The following is a 19123-nucleotide window of genomic DNA, read 5'->3' as shown; positions in this document are numbered from 1 at the left end:
AGTCTGTAAGCGTAGAACTACACAGTGCCCGGAGTGTAAACTCATCATCGAGTTTGGCTTGACTTTCCCTCTGAACATGTCAGGCATGTGACCACACTGCCCCCCTGCGGACCCCTCTGGTATTGCAGCACTTCTATTAATAATAAATAAAATAAACAGCTGCTAAAACAGCAGCAACACATCAACCCAGCGCCGAGGGCAATGAAGTCAGTTAATCGTGTGAAGTGAAAACTCATTTCAGATGTGCAACAGAAAGACATCACTGAGCTCTGAGTTGTGGAGAGAAACATTAACAGCCAACGAAAGCCCGGAAAACACTGATGGTGACAGTTAGCAAAGAGCTGAACATAAAGATTAAACACTGTTGATGTTTCTGCCTCATAAACACAGTAAAACTGGGCTGAGTGAAGTATTCTTACTGCCATAAGGTCACTCATTCCACCATGGGAGTTTCATTCATTCATTCATGTTCTGTAACCTCTTCTTCCTGATCAGGGTCACTGTGGGTCCACAGCCTCCCTGGGATCACTGTGCGCTGGACGGGAACACACCCTGGACATAGAACACCACACTCACCCAGTCACTTACAGACACACAGAGTCACACAGTCACTCACACCCTCACCCAGTGTCACACACACACACAGTCACACTCACACAAACACCCAGTCTCCCTCACCCAGTCACAATCATACACCCTCACCCAGTCTCTCTCTCACACACACACACAGTCACCCTCACACACACACCCAGTCATTCTCTCAACCTCACCCAGTCACTCACACACACCCACACCCAGTCACTCACACCCTCACCCAGTCACCCTCACTCAGTCACACACAGACACACACACCCAGTCACCCTCATACACCCTCACCCAGTTTCTCTCTCACACACACACACAGTCACCCTCACACACACACCCAATCTCCCTCACCCAGTCATTCTCACAACCTCACCCAGTCACTCACACCCTCACCCAGTCTCTCACACACACACACACACACACACACCCAGTCACGCTCACACACACACCCAGTCTCCCTCACCCAGTCACACTCACACCCTCATTCAGTCACCATCATACACCCTCACCCAGTCTCTCACACACACACACACACACAGTCACCCTCACACACACAGTCACCCTCACACACACACCCAGTCATTCTCTCAACCTCACCCAGTCACTCACACACACCCACACCCAGTCACTCACACCCTCACCCAGTCACCCTCACTCAGTCACACACAGACACACACACCCAGTCACCCTCATACACCCTCACCCAGTTTCTCTCTCACACACACACACAGTCACCCTCACACACACACCCAATCTCCCTCACCCAGTCATTCTCACAACCTCACCCAGTCACTCACACCCTCACCCAGTCTCTCACACACACACACACACACACACACCCAGTCACGCTCACACACACACCCAGTCTCCCTCACCCAGTCACACTCACACCCTCATTCAGTCACCATCATACACCCTCACCCAGTCTCTCACACACACACACACACACAGTCACCCTCACACACACAGTCACCCTCACACACACACCCAGTCATTCTCTCAACCTCACCCAGTCACTCACACACACCCACACCCAGTCACTCACACCCTCACCCAGTCACCCTCACTCAGTCACACACAGACACACACACCCAGTCACCCTCATACACCCTCACCCAGTTTCTCTCTCACACACACACACAGTCACCCTCACACACACACCCAATCTCCCTCACCCAGTCATTCTCACAACCTCACCCAGTCACTCACACCCTCACCCAGTCTCACACACACACACACACACACACACACCCAGTCACGCTCACACACACACCCAGTCTCCCTCACCCAGTCACACTCACACCCTCATTCAGTCACCATCATACACCCTCACCCAGTCTCTCACACACACACACACACAGTCACCCTCACACACACAGTCACCCTCACACACACACCCAGTCATTCTCACAACCTCACCCAGTCACTCACACACACCCAGTCACCCTCACTCAGTCACACACGGACACACACACCCAGTCACCCTCATACACCCTCACCCAGTCTCTCTCTCTCACCCACACACACACACACAGAGTCACCCTCACACACACAGACACACAGAGTCACACAGTCTCACACACACACACAGAGTCACCCTCACTCAGTCACACACACACACACACACACACACAGTGACCCTCACTCAGTCACACACACACACACACACACACCCTCACCCAGTCACCCTCACACATTAAATTTATTTTATCTTACTGCAATAAAACGTCTTTGAAAACTGAGCACACTCCAGTTCAGTTATATTTTTAAAACCTGACCTTCTTCACTCTGAGACGTCACTGATGCACTATTTACATCACTAACACATACAGACGATCTTCTTTAACCTCAGATTGTTCATGTATGACATGTCTGATAATACATAATTAAATATTGAGGGGATATGTGTTTTTAGTGTCATATATTAAACCTGTTTGACTGAGGTAAACACATAAGAATCATATCTGTTTTCTTATAAAAACTTATTCACACGGTTTACCCTTGAATCAAGCGTCAAACTAAATCTTAGGGTGCCCTCTTGTGGACAATATCAGGCGTTGCATGATCTTGTGCTTTTTCTGGGTTGAGGCTCTGTCCACAAAATCCCCGTTAAGTTTTATTTTAATTTCATGTGGTAATTGATGAATAAAGACAATAGCAGGTCTGAATTTTATTGAATAAATTGCTTGAGAATAAGATGTGATTCTGGCCGCGGCTTTGTGCTGAACACCACAGGAGCCCGCTGTCCCACCTCCAGCTGAATTCACCGCGACAAACGTCCCGTCAGATTCACTCCCTCCTCGGCCTCGACCCGAAGGATTAATGCTTCGAGGTTCTGACCAGCAATAATGGACTTAATAGGTGTGTAACTATGTGCTCTTTTTTTTTTGCAAATATTGGGGTCACAAATCCTCAGTCTCAAATATTATCACACAACACTTGATACATCTTGAGTGGTGTCAAATTAAATCTTAGGGTGCCCTCTTGTGGACGATGTCAGGTATTGCATGATCTAATTTTTCTGGGTTGAGGCTTAATTCTGTCCCCAAAAGAGCCGTTAATTTATATATATTTCTATGTGGTGATTGATAAATAAAGACAATAGAAGATTTATCACCATTTGACTTTAGTTGATTTATAATGGAGAAACTTTAGGGCTGAGTGCAGAGCCATCGATAGACAGCACAACTTGTCAAAACAACCCTCTCTCACACACACACACCCCAGTAAACTCCAGACAAAGTGGTTATAGAAGCTGACGAATCGATAAATTGCTTTACACCATAAACTAATGACTGCCCTCTAGTGGTCCACAACAGTTTTACAGTCAAACTCTTTATTATTTAAACCTAAATAAAAGTTGTTCCGCCTCCTCCTGAACAAGCATCAAAGCACTTGCATGATTCCAGTAAATAACCTTTGATTTGGGTTTTATTTGTGTTGTTTACAGACCTGCAGACCCCGTGCTCTCATTTAATCAGTGTCTACTCACCGTGTGCTGCTGCTTCTGTTTTGTAGCTGGACCTCAGCCGTTTAAACACTTCCCTTCAAACAGTAGGATTCATTCATTTCCAGGAATTAACGCCTAACCAAGCCAGTGTTCACTGAAGCAGCTCTGCACTACTCCAGAACCTGTCCAGAACCCTGGTTCTAGAGCCCCACTTCTCCTAGCACGCCTGATCCAACCCTTCAGCAATTAGAGGGTTAATCAATTACCCGTACATTAAGGGGTTTCCTCACAATGAGGGAAGTATTGTGTAACACTGGCATCTGCAGGTGGAACACGGAACTGCAGCAGAACGCAGGCTGAATGTCTTACAAAAATAGAAATAAAATGGGCCTCAATCAGATGTTCTTAAGAAATTACACTTGAGTTTTCACACAGATATTATACAAATTATATTAAATTGGAGTTTGATTTTATATTTCATTCATTATCTGTAACCCTTATCCAGTTCAGGGTCGCAGTGGGTCCAGTCTACCTGGAATCATTGGGCGCAAGGCGGGAATACACCCTGGAGGGGGCGCCAGTCCTTCACAGAGCAACACACACACACACATTCACTCACACACTCACACCTATGGACACTTTTTAAGTTGCCAATCCACCTACCAATGTGTGTTTTTGGACTGTGGGAGGAAACCGGAGCACCCGGAGGAAACCCACGCAGACACAGGGAGAACACACCACACTCCTCACAGACAGTCACCCGGAGGAAACCCACGCAGACACAGAGAGAACACACTACACTCCTCACAGACAGTCACCCGGAGGAAACCCACGCAGACACAGGGAGAACACACCACACTCCTCACAGACAGTCACACGGAGGAAACCCACACAGACACAGGGAGAACACACCACACTCCTCACAGACAGTGATCCGGAGCGGGAATCGAACCCACAACCTCCAGGCCCCTGGAGCTGTGTGACTGCGACACCTACCTGCTGCACCACCGTGCCGCCCTTGATTTTATATTTATTTATTGTAATTTACCTTTTTTGACATTGTGTGTGTGTGTGTGTTTTCACACTATGGCGAACTGTAGATAAAACAGTGTAACTCAGAGTTGCAGGACGCCTTGTTTCCATCAACACAACAGCAGGAGTTTAGAAAAATTCATTGGAGTCTCCCTTTAATTGATTTCCATGCTGTTAATGTGAGGAACGTAACGTGATGTAAAACAAGATGAAACAGACCCAGAGGACACGAGCATAGTGTGTAAAACGGTTTATGTTTGAGTGGGGTTACATAAATCACAAGACTGAGAAATCACTGTAAATGAATAAATACATCTGCTCTGACAGAGGCATACGCTCGGAATATTACTCAAAAACAACGTGAAAATACGGAATGCCTAAAAAGAGGGAAAGGAAAGGGTTAACCCTACTCCATCACTTCCCTCACACCATCAGAAATCTGATCAAACGACTGATAACACTCACCTCCAGGAAGCTTTACTCTGAAGGTGACACTGGAGAAACGAGGCTCTATCGCCTGAGATCACCTCAGGGAAAGTTTGACTTTGATCCACAGCATTCAAGGCATGTTTAGTGTAATGTGAAAATGAGTCGGAGAGAGATCCGAGGCAGAGAATACTGACCAATGAAACAGGAGTGGTCTTAAAATCCCTAAACAAATGTCCACAGCGTAAATACATCACTGGCTTTGAAGTAAGTCCCTTGACAGAAAAAAAAAAACACAGAGAACAAAAACACAATGGTCTACGTGAAGTTTTCAAATTCATCAAATCCTATCCTCACCATCATCAATCAGTGATAAAAACATTCTCAATATTGTGGCAGATACACCATTCCAGCTTCTACAAGACTGACCTGCTCTGAGCTGCTGAAGGAACTGGCCCATTGTTTACATCCAAACATGACCCCCCTTAAGAACAGGCTGCGATCACCTGGACTCGACAGTGTAATAAGAACTGATAACTGATGCCATAAAGCACTGAATAAAAAAGGAGACTCCGTCAATAGAAAACGCAGGTAACACCCCCTTCCACAATTCATTACATAAAAGATCTATACACATATCAATGGCAACAGAGCAGGGTGCACACTAGAGGGCGCCAAAACACAGCTATAAAGTTTGAACTTGTGGAATTGATTGCAGATGTGAAAGAAGTGATGGATTCCTCCTCCATTTGATAGCTGTCCTCTGCTCTGTTTGTGAGAGGGGAGGAGTAAGCTGTAAAAGCAGCTGGTGGGTTTTTCTAACTTAAAATATAAATAATAAGTGTGTGGTCAGCCACAAAACTCAGATCCAGCTGCAGTCCCCAGACTGTAGTCTCCCACTGTCAGGTACCTTTCACTAAGAAATTTGACTGATACGCAAAAGAACCAATCACAAGTCTGTCATTCTGGCATTACGTGAGAAAGCAGAGCCCCCATCAGAACACAACTGATAGAATTCTGCCAGAAGATCACCCTTAACGCACCTGTGGCGCTTTTCCACTGCATCGAACCGACGCGACTCGACTCTTCTGCTTTTCCACCGGCCGAATCTGGTCCTGCTCCTGGAAGAGGGTTCTTTTTTAGTCGCTGTTTTTTTGCGGTTCCAACCGTGCCGAGTAGGCACTAAATGTGAGGTGTAAACCCTGGGGGAGATAACGATAAACTGCACTTACGAGTGGCCACAGGTTCAAACTTACAGCGTTACACTTTTTCATCTTTTTGCGCCCTCTAGTGTTGACCCTGTTGTGTCACTAAAGAAATCAGACAACAGTGAGACACTGGCCTTAGTTCAGAAAGACAGTCAGGAGTAAAACGTGTGTAAAATGACAGCCTCGGACGAGCCGACAGTCAACGCTCCTGAGAGCGGAACTCAGTTCTGTTTGCTTTTCTTTGAAAAAAAAAAATTTATATAAAATCCTTCATGTTTGGTCGCTTCATCCGTTTCCAAGTCCTCACACTTTAGTCTTTCACAAGAGAAGATACTGATAGTGACCCGGTCCATCTCCGGGGACAGGGAGGTCCAGGCGCGGTGGACTTTAAGCTAAACTTCTCTGTCGTGGTTTTATTCTTGGATACAACTGTGGAGAAGAAGAGAGAGGGAGAAAATGCATTAGTGACACAGAAAGAGTGAGGTTTTTAGAACAGAAGCACTGCACCATTTCAGGTGAAATACGGAAGAAAATGCCAGCTTCAAGTTTGACGCAGGCGGAGCTTCACCTCTGTGTCACTGCTCGGTCAAAGGCTTACGTTTATTTTACACACACACCACTCAATTTAAGAGAATCATTACAGTCGTCTCATCTCATTTCCAAAAAAGAGTTCTGGATTTGGGTTCTTTGGACCTCAGGACACTTTGCCTCAGTCTTAAATTAGCATGGGCCCAGAGAAACATTCTTGAACTACTGCATTATTTGCCCCTGCAGATCTTCACAGGGTGGTGAACCCCTCCCCTTCTTCACTCCTGAAAAACACCTGGAGGCTCTGTTTATACCCAGTCACCTGTGAACACTAAAGAACCCCCTGAGGAAAATCTCACAACTACGACTCGTCCTGTGTCCCTCGGTCTGAACTTATTTGATCCGTTGTATTCATGTGTGTATACAGCATGCTTTAGTTCAGTCAGCACACGTCTCTAACGCCCCTCGTACTCACCCCGAGGAGGTTCCTGGGAATGTAGCCCTCTTTGTCGCCCATGCGCGCCCACCACCACTCCACCTCGTCTTCGTCTTCTCTCCGCACCACTGTCATGCAGTCTCCCTCTCTGAACTGCAGCTCATCGTCCTCCTTGCTGTCGTAGTCCCACAGTGCGTACACCACGCCTCTGTTCATGATGCCCATCTTCTCCTGGACTCCTGGAGGGGCAGAGAAATAAAAACAGGGTCAGGGAAATACATCATCTCCCCCAGCAATCAGCCGCCCGGTCCTGAAAGGTTGATGCGTCCTCAAGAGGGAAAAGAAAGTGAAACGAGTGATCGCTGAAAGGTGTTAGTTTTAGCTGATTTTACTCTGTTGTCTTCTTTTTTCTAGTTTTACTCCATCATTAAATACATAATAAAAGCCTTATGTGAGTCATGTATTTTTTAAAGGTTTTACTATTCTGAGGTTTTCATAAACAACCGCTTAAAAGTTACATTACATTTAAAAACTCTAACATCTTAAATGATGAAGGAACTCCCCTTATTTTCAGATAAATTCAAATACATTTATTTAACATTAACATTTAAATAGTGAGTGAATCACAGCTCTCTGTTCAAACGACTCTGAATCACACACTTTACACACGGCATAAACAGCACATGGCAGTGTCTGAGTCAAAGCAAACATCAATAACGAAGAGGAGCCGACGCCTACAGAATAATAACTTTGAGCGCAGTCGCCATGACAACAGCAAATAGATGGAGCATTTTCCTGTTTATATTTCTCTTGAGATTTTCTGCAAAAACAATTTATCAGTCGTTCACACTTTCGTTTAGTTTTCATTCATTGATAAAAAGTGCAAAACACTGTCATAGTTCTCATCATTAAATGATTATTTTTATCTCCTTGTTGAGAAAAAGGTCACCGATGAATATTTTTCCTCATTGTTTTTTGTTAACAGTATTAACACTGTTCCTGAGAGCCATGCTGAGGTCATACCCACCGTAGAGGAACTGTGAACACTGTGTGTAACCCTCCTCCATCTCCTCACACTTGTCTGCGGCCGTCTGCATGTCGCTGTAGGTGGTGGCGAACACGGCGGCGCCCGACTCCACCAGGAACTTACACACCTGCACGTTATTGCAGGAGGCAGCGCAGTGTAGCGGGGTCCTAACAGAACGGGACACACAAGTACCTTCAGTAATACGTTTCACAGGGAGACATTCGTTTCTTTGCTCTGCAGTGAATAATGAGTGGATTTTACAGTTATTATTCATTCATTCATTTTCTGTAAATGCTTCATTCTCTTCAGGGTCACAGTGGGTCCAGAGTTGACCCGGAATCACTGGGCACAAGGCAGGAACACGCCATGCACTGAACAAATCAGCTTTACTCGTTTATAGTGTGAAAGAAAATCACACACAACTACATTTCAGTGAGATGTTCTCCTCTACATTAATGTGGCATGGGGTTTCCGGCTTAAACCATTAAAAGCAGAGCTCTCCTCCTGTAACATTAATAACTCACCAGCCATCGCTGTCCGCAGCGTTAACATTGACACCAAACTGCACCAGGAATTTAACGATCTCTGTGTGTCCGGCGCAGACAGCATTGTGCAGAGCTGTGATTCCTTCATCGTTGGGCTGACTCGGGTCTTCCACCTGTGGACATTAACCAGAGCGTCAGCAGTGGAGGCTTAGAAGGGAACAGGCTTTGAGTTTGAGTGGATGAGTCAGGGCACATTCAGAGTACATTCCATTTACTGAAATCCATCCAGTTTATTCACCTAACAACTCAAAGGCTCTGCTATGCATTTAGAAAATCATTTCCCTGCATCCAAAGGTTTTTAATTTTTATAAAATATCTAAGTAAATCAAAGGTGTCTTTATTAATAGCTTTTGTAAAAGTCCAAGTGAGTAATTTAACCACAATACCACTCTGAACACTGCAAATGAAACACTCAAGACTTTATTAACTGTAAAAGGAAGACGCAGAGATCAGAAAAACAGAAATCTAAAAATACCAGAAATGTCAAGCCCAGGGAAAAAAGCTAAAAATCAGAAACAGGAAGCAAGGAAAACAGGGTCATACAGGAGAAACCCTCACACACACAGAGGCTGTTACACACAAACACAGCTGTAACTCTGCAGTGCTCTGGAGGCTCAGAACGATGAACTTGAAGCTGATTTGTTGATTCAGGGCTAATACGGACAGCTGAATTGTGGGAAAAGCCGTCCCGAGGCATAAAAGTTGTTGAACGGGACTCAAGGTCCTGGAAGTGTGACAGACTCATAATTATTTCCACACTACATCATTTTAACCACTTCCTGCCAAAAACTACCTGCTTCAATTACAACTCCTGTTTGACTGGAGGTCAGGATCGGGACTCATCCCCGTACTGTGGTGAAAGTGGACAATAAACACCACTTAAAAAAATAGAATAATACATTTTTTAACATACATCTCATCCAGCACTGCCCTGAATCCATGTTAAAAATGATTCTCTCAATAACTCAGTCGTTCAGTGTGTTACTGAAGATATCCACGTTATCAATAAAACTGTGCCGTCATGTCTTCTCCGAAATGAAACACCCACCTCGTAGATGATCCTCTGCACCAGGTCGAACTCTCCCTCCAGAGACGAGTCGAGCAGAAGAGCCAGGGGGTTGAACTTCACTCTCATGTTGTGATCAATGCGCTCGGATCCGACCTTCCGCAAGTTGGTCCTCTTCCCCTGAGAAAAGCAGACGGTTCGTTAAACTGAGAACCAGGGCTTCGCTGAAATGACGTAGAACCACACACACATCGAGAGTGTGTGTCTCTTTCAAAACCAGCGTCAAGAATCTGAGCTCATCTCTGACCGCGAATAAACAGCCGTACGTCCTGCGTCTCGAGGGGGGAGTCAAAGACTGAACCACAGCAAAAAAGGGTCTGGTTTCACTTATTGCGATTGCGTAAGCCGATTATAGCCATTTTCCTCCTGGAATAAAGAGCTCTTTCAGGGTTTAAAATGGGACACAGCTCATTAAGAGTAAATACAAGGGCACTGAGATGTGGGGCATTATTTATTTCAGTCGCAGGAGCTTTATGTAGAAAGAACGGTTTAAGAGAATTAAAGGAGCAGGGGGTCTTTGCGTTTTTACAGAGGCGAGTGGATAAACACCGATGGTCCAGTCGGGTCAACGAGGGCCAGCTCAGGCCACAAGTGTAGGAGATTAGAGGGCAATAAATAAAGGCTCATCTACTGTCTAACAAAACAAAACACACTGTGTATTAGGATTAATTACATAACTACTGAAAAGTAGCCCAGCGCAGTTTCAGACAGGAATCAGCACAGTAACAGTGGGAACATCCAGGGCAACCACACGCTACAGTGCCTTAGTTTACCTCTGTATTTTAAAAATAATCTCATTAGACCAGGACTTCTATTGTGTATTAACTGGCTATGACATCAGCTAAAATAAAATCTGCACAACAACAGGAGTGTCCCCTCTTTTCTGCTCAGAACACACTCCCACCCTCCTCTGAAAGTCACATAGTGCAGTTTCTGCAGTGCTGAGCCTGAGGTAGCAATGTCAGGGGCTCTGTTCCCTCTGTTAGAGCTCAGCGGAGCACCACAACGGTGATGTCATTTTAAGCTAAAACCTAGCATTGTTTTAAAGGCGTGCAATAACTTTATTACGGTATTATATTATTTGTAAATCAGTGGTACATTAATGTCACTTACTGCAATTTTTTCTATGACAATCAATCACAAAAAAAATCTCTACTGTGACAAGCCTAGTTCTGTGTTGTGTCTCAGGATTCTGACGTAGGTGAGGTCTATTAGACTCTGGTGCTGTGAGCCAGGCATTAGATGGATACTTGGAAAACAGCCCGTTTAACACCAAACTAGCGCTGGTCGATACGACCACACATCAATTTCATGATTATATTCATATTATCACCATATTTCACCTCTATTACTGTTAATGAAGGATTATTGTGTTTTAACTGAAAGTTCACAGACGAGGGTTGTGTGTAAATACACTCCAAAAAAGGTTTGAGCCATGCCCTGTTCATATTCAGCGCGTGGCAGTGTTCAGCGCGTGGCAGTGTTCAGCGCGTGACCGTGTTCAGCGCGTGACCGTGTTCAGCGCGTGACCGTGTTCAGGGAGATTAACTTTGGTTTGAAACTGTTTTTCTCAGTGTTTAAATTTTATGTTTGGTGTCGTCTTCACTAAAGTCAAAACACGTCTAAACCACAGAAGCAGCGTTTCTGTTTGGTACGAGTCGCTCCAGTCGCTCGGTCCGCCTCCGTGTTTAGGTTCTCCTCCGTGTGGCTGATTGGACGGAGCAGAGTCGTGGTTTTAAAGGGACAGTACATGAAAGCACAGTGTTCAAAAAAATAAGAAACAGAACTACGCAAGTTTACATGGATTCAAAGTTGTGAAAGTCGATTTAGATACATTTTCTATTAATTGCCCAGCCCTAGTTCAGACCTCTATTTTATGATTCCGTGTGGAAGCAAACACTCAGATACTCACAGGAGGGAGAGGAACCTGTCCCGTGATCTCAGGTGGCTTCATGTTGAAGGTGTCTTCTCCCAGAATGTCCTGCTCAGCACCACTGGGGTACGGGGGCGGAGGGTATGGAGGGAACTCTTCCACGTAGTTGTCAGCAGACGGTGAAAGCGATGGCATCAACTCTTCCACCAGAGGGGGTGGCGGTGGGGGTAACAGAGCGTCATCAGGACGTGGCGCCGGGTGCGAAGGCGGAGGAGGTGGGATAAAATCTTCACCTTCGATCTTCAGCACCATGGTGGGAGCTGGTGGGTCAGAACGTGGTGGTTCAGGCGGCTCAGACGAGGCTGTTTCAGACGCGGGGGAGTCAGATGCTGGTGCGTTCTCCTCCTCTGCAGGACTTGGGGAGATCACGGTGGTCTCCATAGCAGCCAGGGTGGTCTTCTGGTAGAGGAGCTTCTGGATGTTGGGGCCGGCAGGTCCTTCGGGTTCGGTGATGGAGCTGCGCTTCTTGAGGGGTCTGGGAGCGTTGTAGAGCTTCTTCCGCAGAGCCTCTAGGTCCACGTCGCTCTGGTTGCGGTAGGGGTTGGAGATGAAGGGCAGCAGTTTGGTGGGGCTCAGCGGTCTTGGGATGCGCTCCGTCTCCTGGTTTTCTGGAGGGGGGGCACCGTTTGTGGCGTGGTCCGTCTCCATCTCAGAGCCGCTAGGCCTCTCCAGGTAGGGGTTCTCTAAATGCTGGAGCTGGGACTGCTGGCCCGTCGGGATCACGGGTTTTCCATACACTGTGGAGAAGACAAGACAAGCATGATCTTCAGGACATGCACATTCAGATCTATGCATAAACTGGCAGAAACGACTACTTCCACAAGGCTACAAATATACGACTTTGCTTCCAAAAGACACTGGAATATATTTTACACGCTGTAATACTTACAAAAGCATGTCTGTCACTATAATTAAATTACAGACTTATCGTTCAATATATGGTCAATGTCGATTTAAAAACGCGTATCTCCAAAAAGCTAACTTTTCAGGAACAGGAAAAGACTATTTCTCTGAGGGAAACAGTAAAAACAAACCACAGATAACACCATTTATACCCAGTAGAACTCAGAAATGAAAGAATATCTTTATCTGGAGCATGTCCAAAGGTTTCATGTGTAAAACGAACTTGTGTCTATTGTAGACAGCAAATATTGACAAACAGATTTATTTTAGTGGATTCCAAGCAGCCACGTCCACCTCCGTGACCACAGTCTGCAGTGTATTCTCCTCCATCACTGCCGCTGTGAATCCATGTTCCAGCAAAAGCAGAGTGTATCATCACTAAACTTTAATCTTTATGGTGATTATTTATAGTCACGCTGCTCTAATATTTCTCATGAGTAAACACGAGATCAGTTGTTAACTTTAGCGCGGACACTCAGAAAGTGCTGGGAGAACTGGGGGGGGGGGGAATAGGTAGGTATACTTGGTTTTGACGGATATATTACAATATATATATAACAAATATTTGTTAAAGAAACTGTAATTTTTCAGCTTTTCATTGGTCAGTTTGATATTAGCTGCTGTGAACAGACAGAGAGTAATGTCCACATTAAACCTGTGGAAAAAAACTGCTAAAAATGTAGACGATACTGTGTTTTTTTTCTTCTTCAGTTTGAGACGTCTGTATTTTTCCTTTGTTCAACATTTTAATTCGTCCCTGGCCTCCACACCTTGTCTGAGGAAATCTCTTGCTGTGAACGTGCTGCTGTGTGTGGAGGAGAGCAGTTCATGTTCCTGTATCTCTTGCCCAATCACAGGGCAGTCTGTGTGAGAGGTGTGTGTCAGACTACACTGTAGGCTTTGACCAGTTGGACTTAAGCTTCACTGTGTTCCTCTGCACTAAAGAACTCAAAATGCTGAAGTCTTACTTACTGCTGACAAAGGTGTTGCGGGTCTGGGCTCGGCTCAGCGCCCCCTGCACCCCCGCCTGGAGTCCCTTACCCAGCGTGGTCTGTTTTGTGTACATGGAGTAGATGGAGCTGGCGGCCAGAGTCTGGGGCTTGTGGAAGAGCTGCCCACCAGTGTCCTTTGTCCCTGGGGGCTCCGGTGTGAACGGTCGCACAGTGGCAGCCGGAGGTGCCTCCTGCTTGGAGGGCAGTGGTAAAGTGTTGCTCTGGGATGGGGGTCCGCGGGAGTGGGCGCCGGTGAGCTGTTGCTGGCTGGCTGGTTTGCTCTTGCCAGGGAAGGTTCCTGTATTGAGCGGAGGCTTGCCGTACCCAATCTGACCACCAGAGGGTAAGTTGACCTTACTGGGTTTGCTTGGCACTGGAGGGGGGACCTTGACGATGTGTTTGACAGCACTCTGCAGGAGGGGGAACAAAAGACAGAAAACATGAGGATGTTATAGATTTAAAGGCTTTTAAGCATGTAGGCCATTCATGGACCTTTTTTAAATTCAGATTCTTAACTTTTGGCAGAATATTTTAATATTCAGGACCGTCCTTCTTCCTCAAACTAGACAGGAACTTGTGGTACCAGCATTTAAGAAACATTAGAAAAGAGATCTTTAATTGAATATCTCATTAATTGTAGATTTCTCGGCTCATTTGTAGCTTTTTTTATTTTACTCCTGTTGCTTTGCCACTCTGCACTAGAGGTGTATGTGAATCTGATTTCCCTTTATCCAACATTAAAACTTTAATCGTCCACACAGGATAAAACACTAACACAAACATAAAACCTAAAGAAAGCTATAAAGAGAGAGGGGTTGTCTGACATTATTGGCGCCCCCTGCTGGGTATCTGAGTGTTCTGTAGCTATTTGTATGTGTGGACGGAGAGACGCTCCACTGCAGCATCACGTCCAGAACACGGGCACCACTTTCTCACCAACCTCGGTTTTTGTTTTTTATCTGCTGTTGGACACAGTCACAGTCATGAGATGGGTGGAGCCCCATCTCTCTCTCATCTCCCAAACATGAACACACACAGGGCAGTTGGTAAATGTTTAATAATATGTTTATTATAATTATTATTATTAGAAAAGGCTTTGTAATTAAGTTTAAGTTAATTACCAGGCAGAAAGAGTTTAAAGTCAAATAGTAACTCAGGCCTAAAGAACAAAAGCCGAGCACTGTGTTTTTTCAGATAAAGATATTTCCCCTTATGTTCTCCATTAAATAAAATAATCAAATTAATCTTTTTTGGCTTCATATGGGTGTGTGTGTACTCTGAATCGCAGCAGTGTATTTGACCCCAAGCCACATGTCCCCACTAAATCTACTACCTGGGCGTCTCTCACGAGGTCCTCGCTGCTTTGGTTCTTGCGTAAGGATGCCGCAGGCGTCTCTGAGGGTTCGAACATGGAGACGGGACGTACTTTGCGGTCCTGCTGGCCACGTTTCAGCACCTCCGTCTCATCTGGAGTCGTGGGGTTGGAGAGGAGTGACATGAGGACACAAATTAGCATTCACAGCACAACCCGGTGCAGCACAGCTGCGACGCGAGGGCAAGGTCGCAGCTGTTTTAATAGGTGTAATCAAATCGAGGTCTAGGTGCAGTGTGTGGGGTCACCTTGCTCTGCCGGGGCCTGGCTTGGCACGCGGGGAAGGGTAGAGGAGCCGTGGACAGCGATGGACTCCATGGCAGCAGGGGTGCTCCAGTCCGACACCTTCGCTGACTGCAGCCCTGGAGGAAGAGGAGGTGTTTAGGGAAAAGATACTAAAGCAATTTAATAAAGAACAAGTGATAATGGAATATTCTGTAAGATCAAGGCCTTTCACTTGAGCAGACACTGCACTCCAAAAGAGACAGAAAGCAATAACAGAACGAGGCTGGTCAGAGAAAACAGAACATTTTGCCCAGCATTGGGAGAAGCTTTCTGTTTCCAGCTGACCCACTTCATTATCACACAGCAAACCATCCAATGTTTAGACTTGCTCTGCTCGCACATAACTTTAAAAACCACCACTGGATTCTCCACAGTGGAACACAGTTCTGTTTCTTACTGAAACATCTGTGACCTGCTTTAGTCCAAACCCCACGAGCCCCACAGCAGTGTTCTCCCCCTGTGTAAACAGCCCCTGTTCAGAACGCCCGCTTTCAGCACCTGTTCCTTTAAATGATAATGAGCCGCTAGCTGTTCACCCCGACCCCGAGCGCACAGCAGTGAGGAGCGAGGAGCAGAAGCTCTGGTTTTTAGCCGTTTTCACTCTGTTCTCTTTCTTCTCCGTTTTTACTCAGTGCTCTTATTTCTCCGCGCTCGTTGTGTCTGTTTTGCTGAGTTTAACCTCATCTTTGTGCTCTCACATAAACATGGGTCCAGCGCTGTGATTGGACAGACTCAGTCGAGGGGGCGGAACCCTTTTAAAGTCTCTGCACTTGACGTCAGAAGTGGAGCAGAATCAGAACGGCTCATTTTATCCGGTGATTTCTGACTTGGGCAGCGCACAGTAAACTGACTGGGGTCTTGTGTCACAGTGTGTGGTGTGGTGGACTCCAGATTCACACTTTAATGTGAACATGCACTGAACAAAGATAATTTTTTCCCCCCTAAGCGAAATATAGAAAAACAGACTTGATCTGTTTGAACGTGCCAAAACTCCAGTCCACTGCAGTTTAAAGCTTGCTCTCTCTAACACACACACACACACACACACACACACACACACACACACACACACACACCACACACACCAAACACAGCCAAATATCTGTGTACCTTTTCTCTTGGCCCGTAGCTCTTTCAGCGGCTTAAGCAAGAACATTGCTTCTAAAAAAAAAACAAAGCACAGACAAAACTGAATCTGGAAGGAAAACAACAAGTAGAAATAAAAACAACAAAGCACTAAATATCTCTTCAAACAAAACGGAGGAAGAAATCAAGCATTCAGAGAGTGAAAACACCCGGTGAGAGCCTCTAAACAGGGCTGGCGTCATCCCTCCACTCAGTCCGGATAAGAGGCGGCAGCTCTCTGGACGAGATTTCAACACAATCTGCTGTATCTTGCCTTTTCTAGCCTCCAACATCCTCTCCTTCTTTCTCACTGAATATTGGGTCATCACGCGGAACTGATTGAGTGCAACATCTCGGCAGACTTGAGAAAACCTGTTACGTTTAACTCCTGCATATCCCCAGGAGAAAAAGTGGACAAGTAAAAGAGAAGAATGAGAAAAAGGATGAGGTTGGGAGCTCGCTTCTGAGGCACTTCTTTATTAATAGCTGTTTTGGTGGAGACCTCATGCAATTTTAATGACTACAAATGAACTCCACAGGGAGGATTATTGAAGATGAGAGAGAACAAAAAGAGGGAGAAAAGAGAATGACAGGGGGCTAGGCTTTGGAAGAGGCTGCTGTTTTGGGCTCTTTCAACGTTGCCAGAAGCTTGCAGTTTGCTGATTAATCTGCAAGGGTGCCGTTGCACCATGTGCCTATGTCTCACGACTTATTCATCTGTTCCCTTCAACAGACTCACGACTCCCAGAGGAAAAGTGGAGTGTGTTAAGAGTTGTTTGCATCTTTGGGCCCGGTCTGACGTTTCCTGCGATGTGTTCCTAACGATGACCAATAGGAAACACATCCGGCGCACATCTGTAAACACGGAGGAGAGAGAGAGGGAGGCTCTGCTGCAACTGTCAGTGGAACAACCGAACTGAGGAAACGCTCTGGACGTGTAACACATTCTCTCAGGTTCTCTTTGTAGGAGACAGTCCACACCGTCCTCTCCGTAATACCCAGGAACCATCCACTATCGCTTTTACTTCTTCTTTCAGAACACCGCCAGCATCACACACACAACACTTCTTTAGCCATGATCGACAGTTTCTAGACCCGCCTCCCGACGACATCTGAACTCACACAACAACGTAATTTAGGAGTGGTCCGTGTCCGTGTGGTGTCCTCAGCCTCCCGATCGGGACGCGGCTGGGTGTGTCTGACAGAGCTGGGCAGTTTGCGTGCTCTGGTGTGTTAAGATGTTCAGTGTTCAGCTCCTTTAGCAGCAGTTCAAAAATCTTTTATGAGAACACACATCCTCCTGAGGCTGGAGAAAATGGAGACGGCTGATAATTGAGAGAAAATCTGACAAAAACTGGGGAAATTACAAAACAAAATATAAAGAAAATGCTTTAAGGGATTCTTTGGAGGCAGGGGTTTGAAAAGACCTACAGGTCGGCTTTGAAATTTACATTCTGACCGAGTAGGAGCGCACATCTGCTACACAACCAACAATCCGCAAAATAACTATCAACCTGAGACAGAGAGAGAAATAGGACACTGCACCACAGCAAACCACAAATCCACGGTCATCTACCTTCTGAGCTGAGCAGGACATCGAAGCCATGCTCCAGCCTTTCTAAAAGAGATGTGGCATGATGCTCCTCCCCAGCTGTGAACGCACAACCAAGTCCATGTAAACTTCCTGTGGAGTCATTACTGCATCCACCCCAACATTAACCAGAAGAGGTACTTCATTTCCAGAACTCATTCCTACCAAATCTTTCCAAAGAGCTTTCGAGCGTTTCCCACACTACAAGCCGGTTCCAACCTCGGCTGAACTGAGACGTGGGAGCCTTACCTTGGCCAGGTGGGCCTTGGGATAAAGCTGCGCTCCTGTCCTGAGGCGGCAGCGTGGCCGTGCCGTCCGGGTAGGTGGGCTTCACCAACGGCTCGTGTCTCACTGAGCCTCGAGGCATGGTGGACGACTGAATGTACGGCCCGACTGCAGCCACCCGAGAGGGACCAACCGGCTGGGGGGCCTGACCATCAGAAGGCACCTGGTGAGAGGGGGATAGAGAGAGAGAGGGGACAGAAAGAGACAGTAACAGAAAGGATCAGAGGTAGAAAGAAGAAAGGAAGAAAGACAGTTGGAAATAGGAATGTGGAATATGGAAGACACAAGCACAGAGGAAAATGGAGGAAAAAGAGGAAAGGTAGAAAGAAAGATAAAAACAAAAAAAAAAGAAATTAACAAAAGTGTATCGATGATCAACGCACTTCTGAAAACACAGACATCAGCTTGTGAATTTACTACATTCTGAATAAACCCTTGTTGCCCAGATTTCTCGCTTGGACAGAGCCTTGGGCACTGAGGCAGATGGAAAGAATTAGCACAGGTATATTTAATGGATGAAGCCATAATTAATGGTGCCAATTGTTCTCAGAGGCAGAGATTAACAAACAAAAAATACAAGAAGCTTTAGACTAGGGCTGAAAGATTCATTATTTTTGCTGTTGAAAGAAAGAGTGTCATTTTCCCCTCAAAACAGATGCTATATTTAATTCTACCCTACATCATCACTTGAGTTTTATATGGTAGCATTTAGCTTCTGTACATTAGAGTTGGATCAGTCAAAGTCAGCTGGACACTAGGGTTAGGGCTGTAGCTGACCACAACCACAGATAAATAACAGTCGGGCATTCAGAGCTTAAAAAACAGGTCTGGGGT

At 45.9% G+C, this 19123-nt stretch overlaps 1 protein-coding gene across 7 annotated transcripts in view; it reads right to left on the bottom strand.

Moving 5' to 3' along the window:
* Window positions 1–4808: 4808 nt before the first annotated feature.
* The window catches only part of tp53bp2a (tumor protein p53 binding protein, 2a), a 39785-nt gene continuing 25470 nt past the window's right edge, over window positions 4809–19123 (bottom strand). For 5 of the 7 annotated variants that reach the window (XM_066662293.1, XM_066662296.1, XM_066662299.1 and 2 more), the window contains 11 exons: window positions 18254–18452; window positions 16399–16449; window positions 15252–15365; window positions 14965–15098; window positions 13612–14041; window positions 11716–12473; window positions 9786–9923; window positions 8717–8850; window positions 8193–8359; window positions 7205–7404; window positions 4809–6630 (listed from right to left, as the gene is read on the bottom strand). In XM_066662293.1, coding sequence (XP_066518390.1) covers window positions 6589–6630; window positions 7205–7404; window positions 8193–8359; window positions 8717–8850; window positions 9786–9923; window positions 11716–12473; window positions 13612–14041; window positions 14965–15098; window positions 15252–15365; window positions 16399–16449; window positions 18254–18452 — 2367 coding nt within the window. In that variant the 3' untranslated portion in view covers window positions 4809–6588. The remainder of the gene's footprint in view (window positions 6631–7204; window positions 7405–8192; window positions 8360–8716; window positions 8851–9785; window positions 9924–11715; window positions 12474–13611; window positions 14042–14964; window positions 15099–15251; window positions 15366–16398; window positions 16450–18253; window positions 18453–19123) is intronic. The other 2 variants (XM_066662298.1, XM_066662300.1) reach the window with 1 other exon arrangement.

This window comes from Hoplias malabaricus, chromosome 2 (assembly GCF_029633855.1).
Source record: "Hoplias malabaricus isolate fHopMal1 chromosome 2, fHopMal1.hap1, whole genome shotgun sequence".
NCBI lineage: Eukaryota > Metazoa > Chordata > Actinopteri > Characiformes > Erythrinidae > Hoplias > Hoplias malabaricus.
Note: the sequence above shows the minus strand (reverse complement) of the source record. Positions and strands in the feature narration are given on the sequence as shown.